At 26.8% G+C, this 22527-nt stretch overlaps 1 protein-coding gene across 4 annotated transcripts; it reads left to right on the forward strand.

The window, feature by feature from the left end:
- The first annotated feature begins 425 nt into the window (after positions 1-425).
- Positions 426-20620, forward strand: LOC112680965 (UDP-glucose 4-epimerase-like). Of its 4 annotated transcripts, none has more exons than XM_025551221.1 (7): positions 426-623; positions 16922-17104; positions 17988-18106; positions 18655-18768; positions 19313-19492; positions 19573-19887; positions 20187-20620. In XM_025551221.1, the coding sequence occupies exons 2-7, from the start codon at positions 16972-16974 to the stop codon at positions 20394-20396; spliced, it is 1071 nt and encodes a 356-aa protein (XP_025407006.1). In that variant the 5' UTR covers positions 426-623; positions 16922-16971; the 3' UTR covers positions 20397-20620. The 4 variants fall into 4 exon arrangements, with proteins under 4 accessions (XP_025407006.1, XP_025407002.1, XP_025407003.1 ...); XM_025551217.1 differs by lacking the exon at positions 426-623 and adding an exon at positions 6316-6352; XM_025551218.1 differs by lacking the exon at positions 426-623 and adding an exon at positions 14854-15390.
- Positions 20621-22527: the final 1907 nt, after the last annotated feature.

Raw genomic sequence — 22527 nt, forward strand, 5'->3', positions numbered from 1 at the left:
GAGTCGCGTTTGAGTGTGTATGTTTGTGTGTTGTGTGTGTGTGTGTTCGTGCGTACGTGCCCACGGGTTTGCGCGTGTGTACGTGCCGTGCACGCTTGTGTGACCGGTGCGAGTGCGTGCCGCCGCCGCGCGCTATCGTAGTAGAGTTACCGGATCGCTGTGCGTGCGTGAGGCGCCCGTGAGTCTGTGTGTGCGTGCGTCAAAGCGCGCGTGTGTTTGTGTACACAAACAACAAAAATCGAACGGCCATTTTATTGTTTTGCAAACGACGACAACGCACGAAAGGATAAACCTGCTGCTGCTGCCGCCGCCGCTACAGATCCGTCATCCTATAAAACGGCCAGTGTTGCCAAAACAGTTTATAAAATTCATCCGATTACAGACGATTTGTCACCGCCACCGCCTTGGTTGTATTATTACTGTGTATTAGTTGTTGAGGACGTAGTGTTGTCTAGTTGCCGCCTCCGTCGCCGCGATTATACTGTTTACCATAATGTTATAGTTATAGTGGTCTCTTTCACCTAGACCGCCGCAATACTAAGTCATATTATTGCTTAATTTTTTTTTTTATTTTTTTTTTTTTCCATCACATTATATTCTGATTGTGCAGACGTCGCCGTTAGGTATTGTTATACAATTACGTATAGTACTAATTGCACGTGTGTTATTCTTTTATTAATAATTAGCTTACTTTTCTATAATAGTTTTATAATCGTTTGTTGTTTACATTTTCTTGTTGATATTTGTATTATTTTTGTGTCATCGCAGTATTTTTATTTCGCACTGTCAAAAATATACTCCCTACAGCTTACATTTATGAATAACACTTAAGTGTCCAAAAGCGAACGCAAAGGGAGGTATTGGGGAATTCAACACCTCACCCGAATAATAGGAAAAATTAAAAAAAAAAAAAAACTACCAACAAATTTAATAGTTGTTTCAAAGTTTCTTAAGACATTTTTCAATATCTCTGAATATTTTTCCCGTGTTTGTCCCTGTCTACGATCGTATATATTTTCATAATTAAAAGATTAAAAATTTTAATATAAAATATATAACTACACAATATTTAAATGAAGTACTATAACAAAAAAAAAATAAGTTTTTCAAAGAATCATGAAGTATATGAAGCGATTTAATATGCACAATAATTTTTGAACAGTATTTATATATATGTACATGTATTACATATTATTTATGAAAAAAAAAATATGTATTATATGTATAATATAATGTCTTATGGGTGCAGTAGAAATTATACTTATATTTTTTTTTTGGTACATCCGTGTTATCTCGACTACCAGACTACCACAAATTATTAAATAATAAAAAAACGTAGGTATATACCTATTCGTATTATATTATATCATAGTCTAAAACATTTTAAAACCAAAAATATTTTTATTGTATAAGTTACTAATTTTTATAATATATAAATCAATTCTCCGAAACATTAAATTCAACTTTGAATATCCGGGTTATCTGATGTGGTTTTTTTAAAATAAATCGGGGGATATTTTGGATTAAAGTTCATCAGTGAGCTCAAATAGCTATAAAATTTTACAAAGTTGTGATTTTTACAAACCATTACAAGAAATTGTATTAACTTAATTATTTATTATAAATGTGTATAGTAAATTGTACATCGAAGTTAAGTTATACATTACGATGATCAGTGCCGTCCTAACTGCCAATAACGCCCTAGGGCAAAAACATTTGATACTTCCCCAATTTTACTACCTTCATACTATTTTTCTACGTTCATAACCATTAAATAATAATTTAATCTGTAATCAGCATCTGTCACCATTGTTAAACGCAAAAAGCTTTTTACTCTAATTAAGGACGAGATGAATCTTTCATTAGAAGCTGTCGTGATAATTGGACTTTGTTAAACAATTCTATTTTTTTGAGTATACTTACATATATCTTTACTGATGTATTTTATAATAAATGTACTTACAATCATGTTTCATCGTGTCCTTATGGGATGATTTATGAATATTTTATTATATTTAATTCAATTTATTTCGAAAAAGTTTTTAATTTTTATTGCTCTCAAATATATCCATCATTATGGATCCATCATTATTATAATCGTTATGTCACAGTATTATTTATTATATATTGTTTAGTTCTTACGATCACTACCAATATCCATTATCATACTATGATCTTCGACTTTTATTTACCCATTTTGCCTTTGTAATCGTTTTTGCTTTACCTCAAAACAAAACCGAATGATTATTAAATCATTTTATTTTTCGAATTAAAGTTAAAACCCGAATTTTATAAACGAAAGATCTCATTTATTAATATCATTGACGTTCCCAGGATATCTTTAGATAGGGAAGAATTACAAATTTAAGACATAAATATAATCGAGCATATTAACAGTTTATAAAAAAGTGTAGTGGAAGTTTCATGAAGGCGATCAAAAACCACCGTCTAGACACGTCCTTGATTAATATATACATTATAATATGTAGTATATATGTACTAGTGATTAATTATATATAATTTATAATTAATATTAAATAAAGTTCAAAGGTGAAAAGTGAACACACATGTTTTTATATACAAATAACATTGTTATTAAACAATAAAGTAAATAATACATTTACGGTATACCGGTTTTAGATGAAGTCGAATTTTTGTTCTCATTGTAAATAAAAAAATAATAATCATAGATTCTAGAAATTTCCCCTTAGTGCTTAAACACCGTCTCTACAGAGGGTATAATATTAATTAAAAAAAATTATTTAGTTATTTACATAAAATTGAAATAAATTAATATCTGTTAAAATATATATAAAATATTTTTAATTTTGACAAAAACTGCTGATAGTATAATATGAAATTCTTCATACCATATATCGTATATCTCTTACTGATTAATGAAAAAAATTGAACTTATTTAAAAAAAAAAATGTTTTTAGCGTTTAAGTAATAAATTTTGACAACACAATAAGACTTGCTACATTTTTATAATTAAAAATTCATAAAACTTTAAATTTTTATATTTTAGGATTAAAAAAAAATATATAAAAAAGTTATAAGAATGTTATATAAAAAAAAAAAAATACTGAGTTCTTATACAAGCATTTTAAAGATATTTCATAGTTTCGAAATATTTTAATGAAATTTGTACTGTACTTGAAATTTTTGATTTTCCCAAATTTTAGATGCCTTTTTTTTTGTAAAAGTTAAAAATTCAACCTACCTTTTTTAGATACTTGTTTTTATTACAATATCAACCATCTTTAGATATTTAAAGTGATCCATTCGTAATATCTTTAATTTAAAACCGTTTATTCGATAGCAACATTTCAATGAACTTGGTGTGGGTTTTTCAGAAAGTGTTCTTATTTAATTCACAATCGTGCTATTTTGCCGACCTACCAGCATTAAATTTGTTGAAGTTCCCAACCTAACCGACCAATTCACGAATTATAACGAAACCCATGCACTCGTAACAACTGTCAATGTGTCGTTTGTAACAAGGATTTTCTATTTGACTGACCCCCGCGCCAAACGCAAATGTAGACATTTAGTTCAACGCTCGTTGAACATTGAAAACCCAGGGCCATAGACATCGGAGGTTACGAGGTCCAATTCCCATCACCACTAAACCATTCACTATATAATGTGTTATGTATACAATATGTTAGAAAAAATTTATTTATGAAGGCCACTTTGAAAATCTTTACTATCCATGTATCCAAGTACTTCAGAAGTACCTAGTAAGAAAGTGGTAGATTATAATTATTTAAATATTATGTTGGTTTCAATTTACTTATTGAACTCATTGTTAAATGTAATATTATATAGTATTACAATCACACCAAAAGAAATATTAGATGAAATTGTCAAAAGTTGAGAAAAATATATGTGTTATTGTAATTTATCATACTATATAACCATTATCTATACTAAAAAATAAATATTATACTGTAGTGGTTTTAAATTGGGAGAGGGGGTGATAGGTAGACCGCTCCTCCATTTGAACCGTGTAAACGTATATAAACAGTATAAAACTGTATAAACAGTTTATTAAAAATCGTTTTGGTGATAATTTTATATCAAAACTGTTTCAATAATAGTTTTTGAGTTCACTTCATGTTTTTAATGTTTTTACTAATTTGTTTTTTAAGTTCTAACATTTGTGGGTAGTGCCAGAGTTTTTATTTTATTAATGCCAAAAATTAAAGAACGTCTTATTGTAAAACTAATAAAATATTAGTAAAAAGTTTAAATACGCAAAAAAAAATATATATATATATATATATAACTAGTAACACTGACGCAAAAAACATAGTGATTGAAATTCAGACACAAATTTAGTAAGGAAAGATTAAAAGAAAATGGACTGTGTATAAGGAATGAAAACGAAAAAAAATAATGAGGATGAGATATATGTATATATAAGCAGGGGCGTATTTAGAGGGGGTGATATGGGTGTTAGAACACCTCCCAACGATCTTATTTTATGGTATTTCACCAAATTGTAAACTTACTTTGATTATTTGAATAAACGTTGTATACAACTTGTAGGTTTTACATATGCTGTCTTAATGTAATCGTTTTTATTTATATAAATACATGGAATTCATTTATTTAATCCGGGGAGGGGGCAGAGGCTCTACTTACCATAAGTCTAATAAATTTTAAAACACTCCCGTTAAATGAATCCTGGATACGCCACTGTATATAAGTAACCTTGTATTATTAATAACAATATGAATTAAATAAAAAAAATTATTTGACATAGATATATTAACATGTGTTACAAAAAATAAATAACGAAATATTTTAATCTAGGGTTAGTGAGGTAATCGATGCTTAATGACTAGGGCTAGGATTTAAATGCCATAAAAATATCGAAAAAATTATCTTTCAAAAAATGCATTTATGACCTAAAATATCTAAAATATGCCCTAAAAATATCAAAAAATGTACCATTTATTAAATAAATTCAAATTATTATTAAAAAAATGAGCAAAAAATAAAATTTTATTACATTACACAACAAAAAATAAAAAAAAATTAAAACAAAAATTGAATTAAAAATTAAATTACATATTTGAATTACACTGTACGATAAGTATTTCTTTTAAGTTTTGGAATTTGAATGATCGAAGGTTATCTGCCAATAAGTTTTATATACTGAAAATGATCTTTCAACATCAACTGAAGTTATTAATAATACGAGAAATAGGTCAAAAATATCCTAAAATATAAAAAAAATGCATTAAAAACGCCAAAAAATGCAAAAAATATCCCATAAAATGTTTGTGGGCAGAACACGGTGTACCTGAAACAAATTTGTAGCTTGGAAAACATCGCATGAGACATCCCAAAAAAAAGATGTAAATGCATTGAAATCCGAGCCCTATTAATCACTATAACATTATTATATAATAAAAATAAACAATTACGATTAAAATAATAATATAATAATAAGAAAGAAAACAACGTAACCTGACCATCATGGAACGAATGACGACTACTGCAACCGATTGAACAGGGGCGGCTCACCAGAGGAGACTTTGAGACTGCATCTCCCCTTAAAAAAAAAAATAACAACTACTTGTAAATAATAACTATTTAATAATGTATAAAAATATTTTTATTGAAAACACTCGTATGTTATTCTATATTTATTATTATAAATTTAAGGCCACAAAATATAAGACCTATAAATAGTTATTTTGATGGAAACACTATTCACACTTCCGACAGGTTCACATGGTGACATGTAATGGTTTGGCTTGTTGGACGGAGGGGGCCGGGGAGAACAATCAGCGTATTATAGACGTATTATCGAGACTGAGTTGACGACAATAATTTCCGTGTCATCGCGCCGTAGTTAATCGCTGTACACCGTCATCTATAAATTCGCAGATAAAAAAATTGCAGAATTGGATTAGTTTATAAAAAAATTTACCATTAAATTAAGTTAAAAATATTAACTAAATATTAAATTAAGTATTAAGTATAATTAATTTTCCAACAAAAGGGTTTTTCTTGTTCTTTGTTGTATGGAATTTGTGTTAAATAATTTAGGTCTCCCCAGAATATTTACTACGAGCCGCTACTACGGTCTAAGTGGAATGGCGCCGTTGATGGTGAGTGCTGAAGACTCGAACTGGCCGGATGGCAGAGAACCGCGGCCGAACGCAAACAAATCAGGAATATGCATTGGGCAGTGATAATCGAAGGACACACGCGGACACGTAGTCGATGATCTTGCGCGTATGAAACACGTATGAAATAGGTATCCGCACGGGGGATACCGGATGTGCCCAGGTACCCCCCGAAGTGTTATAAATGGGGTCCCACAAGTATAAGAGTAAGAGGCCCGTATTTTAACTGATGTTGCTCAAATTAAGTGTTCTATAATATTTAGTAAAAAATAAATGATGTTTCGTAATAGAAAAAATAACACTAAATTATCTTGCAAAAGCTTATTATGATAATATAACAGCTACAATTGACTGTAAAAGTAAAAATAATAAAGCTCTCTGTAAAAAATATACGAGATTCAATGAAAACATTGGGACTAATATACCATAATATTAAATAAAAAATTTAAGTTATGGTTATTTAATTATTTATACATTATAATTTATTAAGTATACCTTCACGCAGGGCCAGACTGGGTCAGAAAATTCTACCGGGAAAACAAAAAAACGGCCCACTTAGATATACCAAACAGTAACCGGCACTAGGTATTGCTGGGCCACGGATATTAGCTTTTAGGATATAAAATTCAATGTGTCTCACGTTAAGATGATACTTTAACAAGCGCGGAGCCCTGGACAAATAATCCTCCCCTAGCGCCGGCACTGATACCTAAGTTATAAAAGCAACCCTAAAAAACATATATTTTCATTTAAAATTATTGTATATTATTTTGAAAATTTGAACACTTAATATTATTATTAAAAATGAAAAGACCATTTATTTAATTTTAGACCGTTTTTAATGCAATCGCATAAGAAAATGCATTCATATCTGTCGACACAATGAGCCTAAACTGATAAACCTAAAAAAAAAAACTTTCCAACGAATACAAGTGGCCCACACTAAAAATTTTGTAGGGACTCCCTAAAATACAAGTTTGCGCACACCTATGCTTATAGGTATTATATTTTTATGTCTCTCCTAAATAGTGACACTTGTTACCTGCCTACCTGCCCTATCAATAAAAAGCTGGCGAGAATTATTCGAAAAAATGTACTTTACTTGTCGTGTTTAATATATATTTGATAATGAAGTTGATAAATAAAATTAAATATTTAAAAATTTTTATATATAGTACATACACATACATGAATATTTTATTTTTATTTAGTTAATTATAACATTGCATAGGAGCATTAATGAAGGGCCAATTATTTACACTAATAAGTTAGTGGTACCGTTGCACATACTGCTCCAGGTACGTATTTTAGGGGTACCATCGCCCCGGGTGGCAAATTTTTTTGTAATCATATTCCATCATTAATTTTCATTCGTCAATCAAAAAAATTTAATATTTTAAGATTTTGTATAGCGACTTTAATGCGATTTTTAATTTGATGTTAATTATAAAAAAATTTGACCGCATAAAATAGATAATAAATATGATCGTTCTTGAAATATTGAATAAAACGTGTGTAGGGGTGACAATAAAACTTTACCTGGAGCGTCAAAACTCTAAATATGTCTCTGCCTGCCCCCCAAATAATGACTCTGGTATTTGCTATTTATAACTGTCATTTTATTTCGTCAATATTTGTATAATCTAGTACATTAAGTGTAACATTTCCTACCAGTAAATTATTGCAAAGAAAAGATGAAGAGGACATTGTCATAGCGTCTAAATATATGAAGGACATAACTTTTACTTTTAATAAATATAGAAGAAACTGCGATGAATAATTGAATTCAATATTTATTCAAATTCAAATATTAAAAAAAACTCTATGTTGAAGATAAGCTACCAAGAGTTATATATATATATGTATAATGTACTTAAGTAATAAATTAGTTTATTATGCATTATGAGTTTAAAATTTGACTGTTAATTAAGTTTAAATAACAATTTTTGTTTTCATTTTTTTATTGATCATATATTTTTTATGTTATGCCATTGTATAAATTGTATTATAGAACTTAAAATTACTTCTCATGTATCAAACAGTAAAAAAAAAATAAGTGAGATATATGTATGTATGTAAGTATATGTAAAATATTTTCACCTCCCCCCTCAATACATGCTTCTCAAGAACCACCTAATGGTGGTGGGTAATCCCACCATATAAATTGTCTGATAATAGTTCTAATTAAGTTCTAATTGTTAATAGAATATTTTGACATGTTGAAATTTTAATGTATTATAGTTGTATATTTAGATTTTAACACATTATATGACATATATTCAAGTTCCATAAGTTACCCTTGTTCCTCATATGTTATTGCACAATGCACGTGTGATGACCATAAGCGCAATTAAGGGGTGATTGGGAGGCTTATCCACCAAGAATTCTCAAAGACTCCAAAATAAATTAGGCAATTGTTTTATAGAATTCAAATAAATAGCTCGTCTATACTTTAATTTTCAAAAGAAAAAAATATTCAAATTTTTATTCAAACAAAATTTACTGCTCATTTTAATACCAACACACAAGCATTTATTTATGGGACATTTATTTAGGTACCTATGATATTCACGATAGCTACTCATATATTTACTTATTTCATTAAACATATATTAACTATTTAGTTTGTATCTATGGTTACAACTAAACAACATCATAACAGATGAAAATATTATTTTGTTTTTGGGTTACCATATTTTTATAAAAATAAAAAAAATATTTGTAATACTTACAGTAGGTACTAATCACTAAATAACCTATAATATGTAATGTTTCTTTATATTTAATTAGATATAATAAACTAAGTTAAAAATAATATATTATAATTTATACTAAATTAGAAAATATTATGATTAAATTAATATTGTATATATATATATAATTAACATTTATATTTGTACTTAGGTATATATATTTTAAGAATTTAAAAAACCAAATTATTATGTAGGTAGGTATTTTTAACAACAAAATAACTTGCAAATTTTCGCAATTTCATACATTTTTAGACTTTAAACCCTTATAAAAAAAATTTACCAATGTATTTTTATTATATGTGTATATAAGACCATCTTATGGAAACCAAGAAACCACTGCCAAAGTTTATAATTTAAGCATTATTCTACTAGTAATCGAATAATATAAATAATTTCCAAAAAAATAAAGTATGCAAGAAAGAAAAACATATTTATTTATACATAATATATTTATTACATACCTATCAATTTATGGTCCTCATATTGAAGATGTTCAAACTCTTGTTGTATCAAATTAAACACCTGCCTCCAAGCTTTTCATTTTAGATTGCAGTCTGAAAACTTATCTAACGTCTTATCCCATAAAATAGGTTTACTTTCATTAAGCAAAATTAAAAGCTCTACATCTAGTTCTGTGTTTAACTGAATATTCTGTTGTACATCAATTTCAGATGTTAAATTTGAGATGTCTATTTCAGACTCTTCCTCTGACGGCATTTGATTATTAATATTTGATAATGACGATTGAACGAATATTGAAAATAAAATACTAATAGGTCGCGGGGTTTATTACTGCGTGTGTGTTCTTCACCTATTATTATACTGCATTTTCACTGTGATTCCTCATCATGCGATAAAGTTAAGGTGCACGCGACAGTTTCTGAAATGTCGTGCGTTAATTTTACGGCGCGACACTAGCATGGGCGTATTTTAGGATGGCGAAGGGGCGATCGTCCACCCCCCCCCTGAATTCGTATTTAAGGAATTGATTTTATGTGAGATACTCAATTAAAATTTTTTTAATGTGGATCATTTTAGAACGATATCAAATTACGCGTGGCTGTGAATACTGAATTGGGCTCAAGGGCGTATTTAAGTTGAGGCCATGGGAGGGGGGGAATTGATTTATTAAATACAAATTTAAAAATAATTTACAGTTCATTACAGAGGCATATCCAATGGGGAGGGTTTTAGGGTCCGGACCCCCCCACCATTGAAATTTGTACATACTCAATGGTTTAATAGTGTATTTTAATTTCCCATTAGTTTAAATATACAAAGTTTATAAATAATATAATATACCTATAATGAATAAACCATGTTTAATTTATATTGCTTTTTTAATATTATTTATTATTGTTAATTAAATAATGTATTTTTTTATAACATTTTACTACCAAATAAAAATTGATTTCAAATTATAATACCTACCTATTACAGTAAACCTTTGTGCAGAATAAGTGTGATGAGTGTATAACTATTATGACTATTACTATAGTTATTAACAGTAATATTCACAATAGTTATACACACATCACACACCAGTTCTAGTTTTTTAACTATAACTATAATTAGATAACTGATATAGTAAAAATGTTGGACCCCCCCTTCTAAAAAAATTCTGGGTACGCCACTGGTTCATTACCTACAGTTCATGTTCCTGTTGCTCATTAGAGTGAATAAATAAAAATAAAAGTACCAAATTGAATTTAATATTTATTTAATAAATAGATTTAAAACCTACTGCATATAAAATAATTATTAATAATAACAACACAAATAGTTCTTATATTAAAATTGTACCTTCAGTCTGAGTACTTTATAAAAAAAACAACAAATAATCATAGTAGTAATAGTACCTATTAATTATTTTTTAAAAAATTTAAAAAAAACAATTAAAATAGGTAACTTAATTTAAAAAATATCTAAGTAGAAAACATAAGGTTAGGTCAAATAACAAATCCCAAATTAATTTTTTTCATTTTGGCAAATTTGTTGATTGTTTCATCAATGGATACAATAACATTTTTATGCATATGCAGCAAAGACAAACCTGTTAGTCTACGCTGACCTATTCTTGATCTTAACCACATTTTCAATTTACAAAAATATATTTTTGGCCAATATTTGCAAGTTAAAGAATATGCATAGGCGTGTCTGAAAATTTTGTGCAGGTATGGCCAATAATATTTTTCATTAAGAAAATTTAAATTTTTATTTAGGATACGAAGACAAAGAATGACTTATACACTACCTCGAGAACGTACGTAGTAATTGTAGCTACTACAATAACTATACCTAGCTAGTAAATAATATACTCACTCTTTTCAAAAAAATAAAAGGTATATAACATAAAATACAACTAAAACTACACGGGTACTTATAGCTATGGATATTAGATAATAAATATTGGTTAGTTTTTGTCACAGACATATTATACATATATAATATTTGATGTGAAAATATTTATTATTTAGTTTTGTTTTATTTAATCATTTTTTTAATTTTTAGTAATTATTTTTAATGATTTAAACATAAATTTAAAACGAAGCTGGATTTTGCAGGTCATAGGCGCACATTCAATATGAAACTTGGGAGTGCTAAAATTATCCGCCCAAGGCGAAGTCCACCACAAACCCCTTACAATAGTGGTTCCCAACCTTTTTCATCTTATGCCTCATGGTAAATTTTAAAAAATCTCATTCTCCCTCTCCCTAAATTTAGAGGTAAGGCGATTTTTTTAGTTGTGCTAATCAAACTTTGTACCTATCAATATCATATTAAATACGAAAAGGTTTATCCCACTATTATTATAAAATATGATTGTTATCGATGCGGAATAATCTGAAAATATTTAGTGATTTCAATTTTAAACATTGCAAATTTAATATATCATAATTATTTTTGTAATTTTATCATCACTATATTACCCTCCCACCCGTTGGAAACCACTGTCAATTCTACAATTACTTAGCATAAAATGTTTTAGTTTTACCATTTAATTATAATTGTAGCAATTTTTTATATTATAACTAAATATTATTAATCAACATCACTATTTTTTATCAATAAGAAATCAAATCTGTAGACGGTAAAGAATACCAAAATCCTAAATGGTATTCTAGCAATTAACTTGAACATAATAATAGTATCAAATGCATAGGTAGCATAAATACAAATACCCAATATCATAAGTATTTACATAGTATGAATACGTTCGTGGCATTAGTGCATTATCTGCAAACTGAAGTTTACTCATTATTTTAAATGCAAAATAATCCTCCTTAAACAATAATTTTACCTCAAAATAAACTGGAGGTACTAGATTAGAACTAGGTGATGCTAAGCACTCCCTGGCATCCCCTTATGTGCGCCAATGTTGCAGGTCTGGTCATTACCAGAGTGGTCATAGCCATAAACAAGCCTATGAGAATATGGAAACAAATATTGTCAGTTATTAAACATAGGCGTGCGCAGGGGATATGCAGGGTATGCAACTGCATACCCTAAACATAGAGCTTTCTTTCTAAAATTACAAAAAATAAATAAAAATTATGAAATTATGACATATTTGGTCTTATGTATGTTATGTAATTTTGTATTACATTATGATTATTATTATATTTTTATATTCAGTCCCAGACAGTTTAATTTATTTTTGAAACACAAATCATATGCTATAACAACGATTTAATGTGTGAATGAAATTAAGAAGTACAATAATTCAAGTAAGATTAAATAGCTATCAACTACCGAACGAGAAATGGCTATAAATTAAAATCTCGAAAACATTATTGATGATATTAAGAACTCAACTGTACGCAGAATCGTTTTATGATTAATTTTGATTATTTATCAAACTTATTTTGTTTTTCATTTAAGTACATAATTACGTTTTTATTTATTTATCCTATTTAAACGTATTACTCAAATCATGTATTTAAATTTTTTTTCGTAATTTATTTTAAATTTTAATTATGAAGACAATTATAACGATTAAGAAATGGCTATTCAGTCACTTTTTTTTAGGAAAAAAATTAAAATTTTAAATTAAATAGTTATTAAGACCAGAATTTCAAACGCTTAAATTAACTTTCAGTTTAAGGGGAGGGGGGTAGGAAGTGGTAGCCTTTTACATACCCTGAAAAAGAGGTCTGCGCACGCCTATGTTATTTTGATCATTATTTGGGTTAGGGGCTTCTAGCTCTATAAAATACACAAATATGTATGCATTTGTCCACAAAAAAATAAATAAATACCTATGCACAACAAAAAGTACCAGCTATTAGATTATATAAAAAAAAAGGCAAGTAAAATTATTAAGGACTTATATAGCTCTAATAAATCCAAAAATATACAATATGCATAAATTCACCAAAAAAATGACCAACTGGTAAATATGTGATAAAAAAAGTGTTACTTTAAATTATTTTATATTATCTGATAAATACCTTGGTTATGGTTGTAAATGTCTATAACCGTAGCAATATCTTTGGAAGATAATACCACTATTCGTTCTACAACCAAAAATGTTATGATATATGAAGATAAATAAAAACTGATACCCGTGATCAAATTGACATATTATTGAATTTATTATTATATTATAATGATAGACTAGTAATTTATATTCTAAATTATTTATACATTACATTTTTTTAAGTAAATCAATATATTATATTAAAAAAAATACAAGCCATGAGGGGGCGAATGCCCCCTTCACCCCCCCTCAAATATGCCCTTGATTGGACTTTGTGTCGGGTCCAAAAAAAACAACAAATATTAAGGATTCACCTGATTTTAATATTACCAAAAATTTTACTTGTAAATGTTGAGCCTGAATTAAAGAAAAAAATTTTAGTCACCCCCCCTCCCCCAGAAATAAGTCTACATATTCCCCTGGACACTAGTGTGTTGTGCTCTATTCAATTTAATTTATTTTAACAAAATGCACCGTAAATTTAGGGCGTGGTAAAAATGTCGCGCGGTAAAATAACGCTCGTGAGTTGCCACTTTTCATTACTAAGGGAGACTTAGCCCCCTCCCCCCAAATATTTATTCATAGTTGCACCACTGGTTATGATCGCTTTAGCTACATATTTCCTTGTGTTTTAAATCCATCTAACGTTTTCTGTGAACTTTAGAAATATGCACAACTCAGTTCAAAATATATATTACATTCACATAAAAATCTAGAACGATACATTTCAATACATGTGTCATGTACAAAAATACAGTTAAAGACATATTGGTTGAAAAGAACATCTAGTACTCAATTCTAGTTCAGTTTGCGTTTTTTTATGTATAAACTCGGATTCTATATTATCAAGCTTAATCTAATTAAAAATGTCTTGTAAAAATAAACTAGAAATTGTAGATTTATAAATATATCATTTTTTAGTAACGTTAATATGGTTTAAAAAATTGGTAAAATTATAATTTATCCACAAGGTGTAACGCATTATCTTTTAAAAAGGTCAGTGTTAAAAGCAAATGGCATATATCTTCAGGGCCTCGCGCATGTACCTACTGCAGGTTTCAAAGGTTCCCGTGATTTCTAATTAACATACTACTAAAAATAATTTTTCAGGGCCCCATAAAATATGGTGTGAATATTGCTTATAGTTCTAAAAAATTACCTCACATAAAATATTTGATCAGAAAAACAATTTGTAAAATGTATTGGACATGGAAGACACATTACCTACTTACTAAAATTTCTGAAATCTGTTTACAGATAGAATTTTTGGTAATTAGTAAACGATACTACATAATAACAACGGTTTGCAGAAACTAGTGTGTTTAAAAATAAAATTATTTCACACCTCAGTAGTTAAAACATATAGTTTAAATCAATAACATTATTCCTTTTCGGTCATAGCCTATAAATATGTAGTGTTGGTACGTCTCAAAATTCGCCATTGGAGGGATTTGATGGGATGATTTTTTTCTTCTTCGTCGGGCTCTTATACTCTCCAAAAGTTGTCATCACCATCACTAAATTCCTCCATTTTTCTCGGTCCCAGGCTAATTTGGTTAAGGTCTTCTTCCACTACGTCTAACCATATTTTCCTAGGGGTGTTTTTACCGTTGACTTCGTTTACTTACACTTAATCAAAAAAAAATTATAATACAGCTAATTGGGTTGGGGGTTAATCCGTTAGCTCCCTCTGCGTGTGCCACTGGATGTAGTGCTCTTACTGGGCCTAACAGATAGACAACGGACAAACTCATCCACTTATCACAGTTTGTACCATGTTCGAACTTATCAATATCTTCCCACCGACGATCGACCCCATTGCCTAATTACTCTACGACCGACCCCACAGACCATCTGTTATCAATTTATCACTTATGATAACTATTTCGATGTCGTTACTCGTTATCATAATGTCACAATTTACCGATATTCACAAATAATTGATATTAATTATGCAGCGTTCTGCATCTGGTCATTGTGGATATGGATTGATCGTATGCAGTTTATGTTGGTATGTAAATATTTTAACTTCATTCTAACCTATTTCAATTTTTTTCATAATCGTATAAAAAAAACTTTTTGCCAGTATTGTTGAAACGATGATCAATAAATTGATATTGACCAATTTTGGATATTTTTATATTTACTTGGCTATTAATATAAGTCTATTTTTATACGTAAGGGAAAATTAGAAGATACTATATATTATGAGCTGTTGAATTTAATTACTGAAAATTGTTAACCTCGTTTAACAGAATTTTTAAACCCTATCATATTATTATTATAATTTATTTTAAATTTATACAAATAAATCCGTTTTTGACCCATAAAATATTTTGAATAAACCTATAACCATCGGCCAGAGCTGTATGTATAAATGCAATTCAGTAGGGATCATGAAAACTTAGCTCCCTACATTTTTCATACTCATTCCAAAATTAATTAATCATAGATATATTTAATGGTTTTAATACTAATAGTACCTAATTATATGTATGAAGTAGGATTTTTGCTTTATAATTTTAACATAAATATTTATACTTCAGCTTATTGATTAAGTATGCGTATAGCTATGCTCATATTGTTCCTATAATCAAAAAATTTACTTCAATTTGATTTTATTTATGTCCATAGATAAACATGTACTTATATTAATTATTTTAATAGAATATGGGTAATTTTTCTAATTTATAAAGATTTTAAAAGTATTGGATCAATTTAAATAATTTTAATAATATTAATTTATTAGCTAGATATTAAAGATAAATACAACTGATGATAAAAAATAAGCTTTTTTATTATGTTTATGAATTTTCATGATAAATTATAATTATAAAATATACATTTAGTAAGTCAATGGCCTTGGAATTTGAGTATATCTTATCTGTGATGGTTTTTATTACATTTTGATGTAGGTATTGTGTTTACATACAGTCATATTCACTTAATATTTCCTATAGCCCATATATGGATGTGTTTTATTGTTAGCACACAACAAATTTCTGTTTAATTATTTTGAGGTAAAATTTTTTTCATTTGCATTATTTAAACTTAAATTTAAATTATAGTACATGTTTGTTATTGTCTCTTCTATGTCTTATACAAATTACTGCTTTGCCATTAGGCTGTAAAATTATAATTATGACCTTCTGTCTGGTTTTTATCTAAATACAATACATTTAATATTAATATTTTCAAAAAACATCTATTTTATTAAACATTTATAGGTGTATATTATTATGAAATTATTCAAATACCAGTTTAAAATTAAAATTAATTTGAATTTATTTCATTAAAAAAATGTATAATAATTTTAATTTAAATCTTACCTACACAATTTATTTTCATTGTTTATTTGATAAGTTCATTTTTTAGAAATAATTTTTGCATGTAAAATATCAAACAGCCTTTTTTTAAATACCTACATAAAATGTTAAATATTTTGTGGAAAAATGTCATTTAATTAATTTGTGTAGTGAGATAATTTTAATAATAATGTAATACAATAATTAATTGATTAATATTATACATATTTTTATTAGGTATTGCTGGTCAAAAATCCTTTTGGATTTTTATAGTGATAAACTACAAAATGGATAGTGCAAGAAACAAATGTGTTTTGTTAACGGGTGGTGCAGGGTATGTTGGTAGCCATACTATAATACCTTTAATTGAATCCGGTTATGAGGTGGTGGTATTAGATAATTTATCAAATGCATGTAAAGGTATGTTATATTGCATATTAATAATGTGTCAAACCATTTATGTACAATTTATTTATTGAATATTTATTAGTATATTAAATCAATTCAAATATTTTTCCTTCTCAGTAATATTTATGAGTTTTCATAGGCTTGCCTATGTTATTATGTGATATTACACTGTTGGTGTAAATATTGAAACAGAAAATATACATTGGTATTCCAAAAATTCTCCTTCCTTAAATTCGTCAACCAAGTTTAAATATAGTTTTTCCTGTATATTTTTTTAATTAAAATTGTTTTAAAATATTGTTAGTTATTACTAATGAAATTACTTAAATTATACAAATTTTTATAAATCACAGATTTATGTTAATATATCAGTAGAATGAATCAAATTTTAGTATTTTAAATAGACTTTGATATGACAATTAGTTATGTTTATTTGAATTTGTGTTGGTTTGTCATAATTTAAATGTAACAATATATTATTATAAGTTTTCCAGCTGGCCGCTTTGCATGTGTCTATAAATGAAAAATGTATTACATCAAAAAAATATTCTATAGATTTTTTTTTTTCGTAATAATATATTATGATAGAACTATTTTATGAGTATAAATTCAGTAAAATTATGTTTCAAACTTTATAATATGGATTAAATTCAACATTTGAATATTGAATAAAATAAAATTGATGAGTCCTAATAATAACTTGAATTAATTAAAACAATGAGTGGTATTTATTGTAATTTAATTTCTTACTACAATTTTTTGTCAAAGCTTATCATGGTTTATTTTGCTTGCGTAATTTGCTAATTTTACAGTACTAAACTATTGTATTTAATTCTTCATAATTTGTTTTTAATGTTTGCTGAAATTGTAATTGAAAATAATAATATTAATACAGGAGACAATGGACAAAATCCAATACCTATAACCCAAGTTGAAAAATTAGTGAATAAACAAGTGATTTTTTATGATGTTGATCTCTTGGATTATAATTCTCTATCAAAAGTATTTGATAAGGTTAGCACTTTATTTATCATTTATACTTATTAACTATTTTATTCTATTTATAGCTGTTAAAAATCAAAAAATTTCAGAATAATTTTGTTAATATATTTTACTTTATTTTATAATGATGACTTTACCAACTATAATTATTAATCTATTGTCTAAATAATAATTTTATGAAGTATTGTTCAAAATTATCAATTGCATGTTTTAATCTACCTAAAGTAAGTGCAACTGTAGGCGATTTTCAACATCGGAAGAGAAAATATATTTTATGTGTTGCATTGTTTTTTTAAAATATATTTATGGTTTATATTTAATCAAAAATTGAGGTCACAAATTAGTTGCCTTGCTGCCCTCTGGAATTATATTATATTTAAACTAAATAAACTAACTGTATATAAAATACTACTCTTTAATAAAATATATAATCATTTTAATTTTTAATTTTATTACTTTATTAATTTAAAAAAATGAATAGTTACATTTTCCTCAAACATACATTTATAAGTAAATTTAACATTTTCTACGTAAGTTATTAAATTATTATTAATTTTTAGCATTTATTTTGCTGTGTTATTCATTTTGCTGGCTTAAAAGCTGTTGGAGAGTCATGTATCAATCCTTTGACTTATTATCGAGTCAATGTTTCTGGATCAATTAATTTATTTCAAGTAAGTTGAATGATAACTATAATAATGAATTTCAAGTATTAATGTTATAAATTATAATATATAATAAAATTTATTATTTTATATTCTATTAAATTATAATAAATTTACTCATAATTATATATTTTTTAGATATTATATAAAAATACACTGGTATGATTTAATTATTTAGAAATGATATAAATAGCAATTAGTTATTTAAATATGCAAGTAACTTACTATTTAATATCAACTGTTCTTCCATTCTTTATATTTAACTTAAACTGAAGATAAAAAATAATTGTTAAAACAGTTTTTTTTATACTTAATTTTGTTGTATTATAAGTTATTATAGTTAACTATATTAATATTGATATTTTATTTTAATTACTTTTGGGTCATTCTTCATTATAATATATTGAGGATAATATATAATGTTATATATATGATATAATGTTTATTTTAATTTTAAAATTTATCCAATATCAATAAAATTAATAATAAATTAAGACATTAAAATTTTTAACTTTTACATTATATATTTATTAATAATATGCTTGATTCATAGGTTATGAAAGAACACAATGTAAAGCAACTTGTATTTTCCTCTTCATCCACAGTGTATGGTGAACCACAATTTCTACCAATTACAGAATCACACCCTGTTGGTCAAAATTTACTAAATGGATATGCTAAATCAAAGTACTATATTGAGGGAATTTTACAAGATTTATGCAATTCTGATAAAGTATATCATACAATAACTAATATTTGATTGTCATTTTATTTTTAGAAATTAATTATTTGTCTTCCCATGTTTATTATAAGGAATGGTTTGTAATTATTTTACGATATTTCAATCCAGTTGGGGCACATCCTTCTGGAACTTTAGGAGAAGATCCTACTGGAGTTCCTAACAATTTAATGCCTTATGTTGCTCAAGTAGCTATTGGTAACCGACCGTATTTAAATGTTTTCGGTAATGATTATAATACTATTGATGGAACTGGAGTAAGAGATTATCTTCATGTTATGGATCTTGTTGATGGTCATGTTAGTGCATTAAAAAAGATCCTAAATTCTGATGAACATGGTGCTGTAGCTATAAATCTGGGCACAGGAAAAGGATATTCTGTATTACAAGTAATGATGTATAAAAAATTTATTTTTGTTTATGTAATTAGAATAAATTTAATAATTTAAAATTTAAAATAACAAATTATAGTTTTTAATTAAAATTTTACTTTAAAAAAATGTATCATTGTTGTATTATATGTATTTTATTAATTAATTAATCTTCAATTTTTCTCTTCTTAAATTTATATTTTTGTTAATAAATACATTTTTATTAGTTAATCTAACACGGGTTCTCTAAAAATATAGTTAAAAAAAAAAACTGATTTTAACTATGATAAATTTATATTAATTATTTTTATAATTAGGTCATAGAAATGTTCAGTCAAATTAGTGGACGAAAAATTGATTTCCATATTGTTGATCGTCGGTCAGGTGATTGTGCTTCTTCTTATTGTGATGCATCTTTTGCTAAAAAATATCTTGGATGGGAAGCCAAAAGAACTTTAAAAGAAATGTGTGAAGATACATGGAGATGGCAGTCTTTATACCCTCAAGGTTTTTCTACTAAAAAATAATTTTTAGTTTATATTCAAAATTTAAAAAGAACAACAATTTTTGTTAATAAATTATAATTTTTTCTATGAAATATTTTTGAAAACTTCAAAATACTGTTTTTATACATTTTATCCTGTATTATTTTAATGAAAATGCAGTATTGGTGTATATTTATAGATGTATACTTTTGGTGTTAAAGTATTATGCAGCCTTATTTATTTGATTATATAGCTCTATAAATATATAATATTTGTTAAGCTTTAAATTTAAGCCTTTAGAATTTTTCCTGCTTTCCTGCTTAACTAAGCTAAACTAAATGGATCTGAAGCTTGTTTAAGAAGAGAGGGGGTGAATAGGAATATTATAACTATTATTAGTATTATATTATATATAATACAATACTATTTATTATCATGAAATATGCTATCTACACAAAATTATTCATAGTATTTTATAGTATATACATAGAAATAAATATGTGATAGTTACTAAGTCCAAGGGGGTTTAATTTTTTTGCCACATTTTCCTCCCCCCCCTCATAAATCTGCCTCTACTACTTGTTTCCAGTTGGCTTCCACTGTATGATTGGATGTTTGGTGACAGGTTGTAAACCTGTCAGTGTTAATAAAAATCTGCTAATTAGTACAATCAAGATGTTTAAACTAACTTGGTATTTGAAATTTAAATATTTTATCTCAATTTTATAATTTAAAATATGGAATATTTTATTTTTATTGAAATCTTAACAATATTTTTAAGGATTTAGCTTATAAAGTCACAATTAATTGGAACTAAGCAGTGTCAACCCTCTCATTAATTTGTATCTATTAAATTTTTAAGAAAGTGAATTTAACATAATTTATTTTAATAATTTTAAATCATAGTTATACTTTTTTCCTAGCAAATAAATTCATTAAATATTTAAAACAACTTCATTGGATTTTAAAATAATTTCAAAATATCGGTACTTACAGTATATTATATTGCACTGCAATATTCATAATCATATAAACTTACATTCATAATTCGTATAAAATAATTGTATTATTAATTTTCGAGTTTGCCGAATATGAACCAAAATATAGGCACGTGTAACAAATAAAAAACCCTATTGATATAATATGTCTGTACTGTGATCTATACGTACCATGAATTGCAACCTACTTAAGTAATTTTCTATTATGCTTTTGAGTAGTACTACCATCAGTAAATGTAGATAATAATATATCTCATGTACAGTGCTGGATTAAGTGCCCTGGAGCAAATATTGTTTACCTCCTCTCCCCAAAAAAATAAGGTTTAAATGAGATCAAAAAAAACCCCTAGTTTCTATGTATAAATTAAAAAAAATTAAATATTATAAAACATACTTAATATAATAATTAATCTACTTACAATAAAAAGTATAACTAAATATTAAATGTCATAGAATAGTTTGTAAAAGAATTTTTTAAATTAATGAAAAATAGTCACAATTTTAATATTAACGTAAATTAAAAAAAAAAAAATAATAAAAAAAAATTAATACCTACTATAATTTATTTTTTTTAAATTTGTTTTTTTGGATTTAAGAGTTTGCGAATGTTTGTACCTGTTCTTCTCATTTCATTTCCTCGACCAAATTAGATTCTATGCATAAAATTGATAAATTGAACATTTTTTCTTGTACCTATTAATAATGATCTTAAATAATTTTTTACACGTTTTAAAACAGAAAACGATCTCTAGCCAGTGGCATATTTGAGGGGGGGCGATGGGGGAAATCCCCCCCTCCCGAGAATTTTAGACCAAGATAATTTTTATATAAGTAATCGGTATTTTATTAAGAAACAAAAATTATGATTTATTTTGTAGTATTACTACGTTTGAAAACGTTTCAAATTTTACCCTAATTTAAATAACGCAAAACGCTAAATTTTTCATAACGTTTTAATTGTCAATAACGGTAAACGAAAAATTTTTTAAACGTTTAAATTTGTATAACGTTTAAATTATTTATAGCGTTAAACACTCAATTGCTTATAACGTTTATATGTCCCATAACGATAAATAATATATATTATTTTGATTGAAGACCCAGTCCATACTTAGTGAAAAATAAGATAAAACTCAAGCGAAACTTTCAAAACACAGATAGATGTTAAAAAAGAA

This window comes from Sipha flava, unplaced genomic scaffold, assembly GCF_003268045.1.
Source record: "Sipha flava isolate LNK unplaced genomic scaffold, YSA_version1 182_pilon_pilon, whole genome shotgun sequence".
Lineage (NCBI taxonomy): Eukaryota > Metazoa > Arthropoda > Insecta > Hemiptera > Aphididae > Sipha > Sipha flava.

What these genes read in the sequence shown, in the direction of transcription:
- LOC112680965 (XM_025551217.1), top strand. Translation starts at nt 6,331, where the DNA reads ATGGGGTCCCACAAGTATAAGA. An exon ending in TATCAAAAGTATTTGATAAG is followed by an intron (nt 18,107 to 18,654) that starts GTTAGCACTTTA and finishes ATTAATTTTTAG; the next exon opens with CATTTATTTTGCTGTGTTAT. An exon ending in ATTTATGCAATTCTGATAAA is followed by an intron (nt 19,493 to 19,572) that starts GTATATCATACA and finishes GTTTATTATAAG; the next exon opens with GAATGGTTTGTAATTATTTT.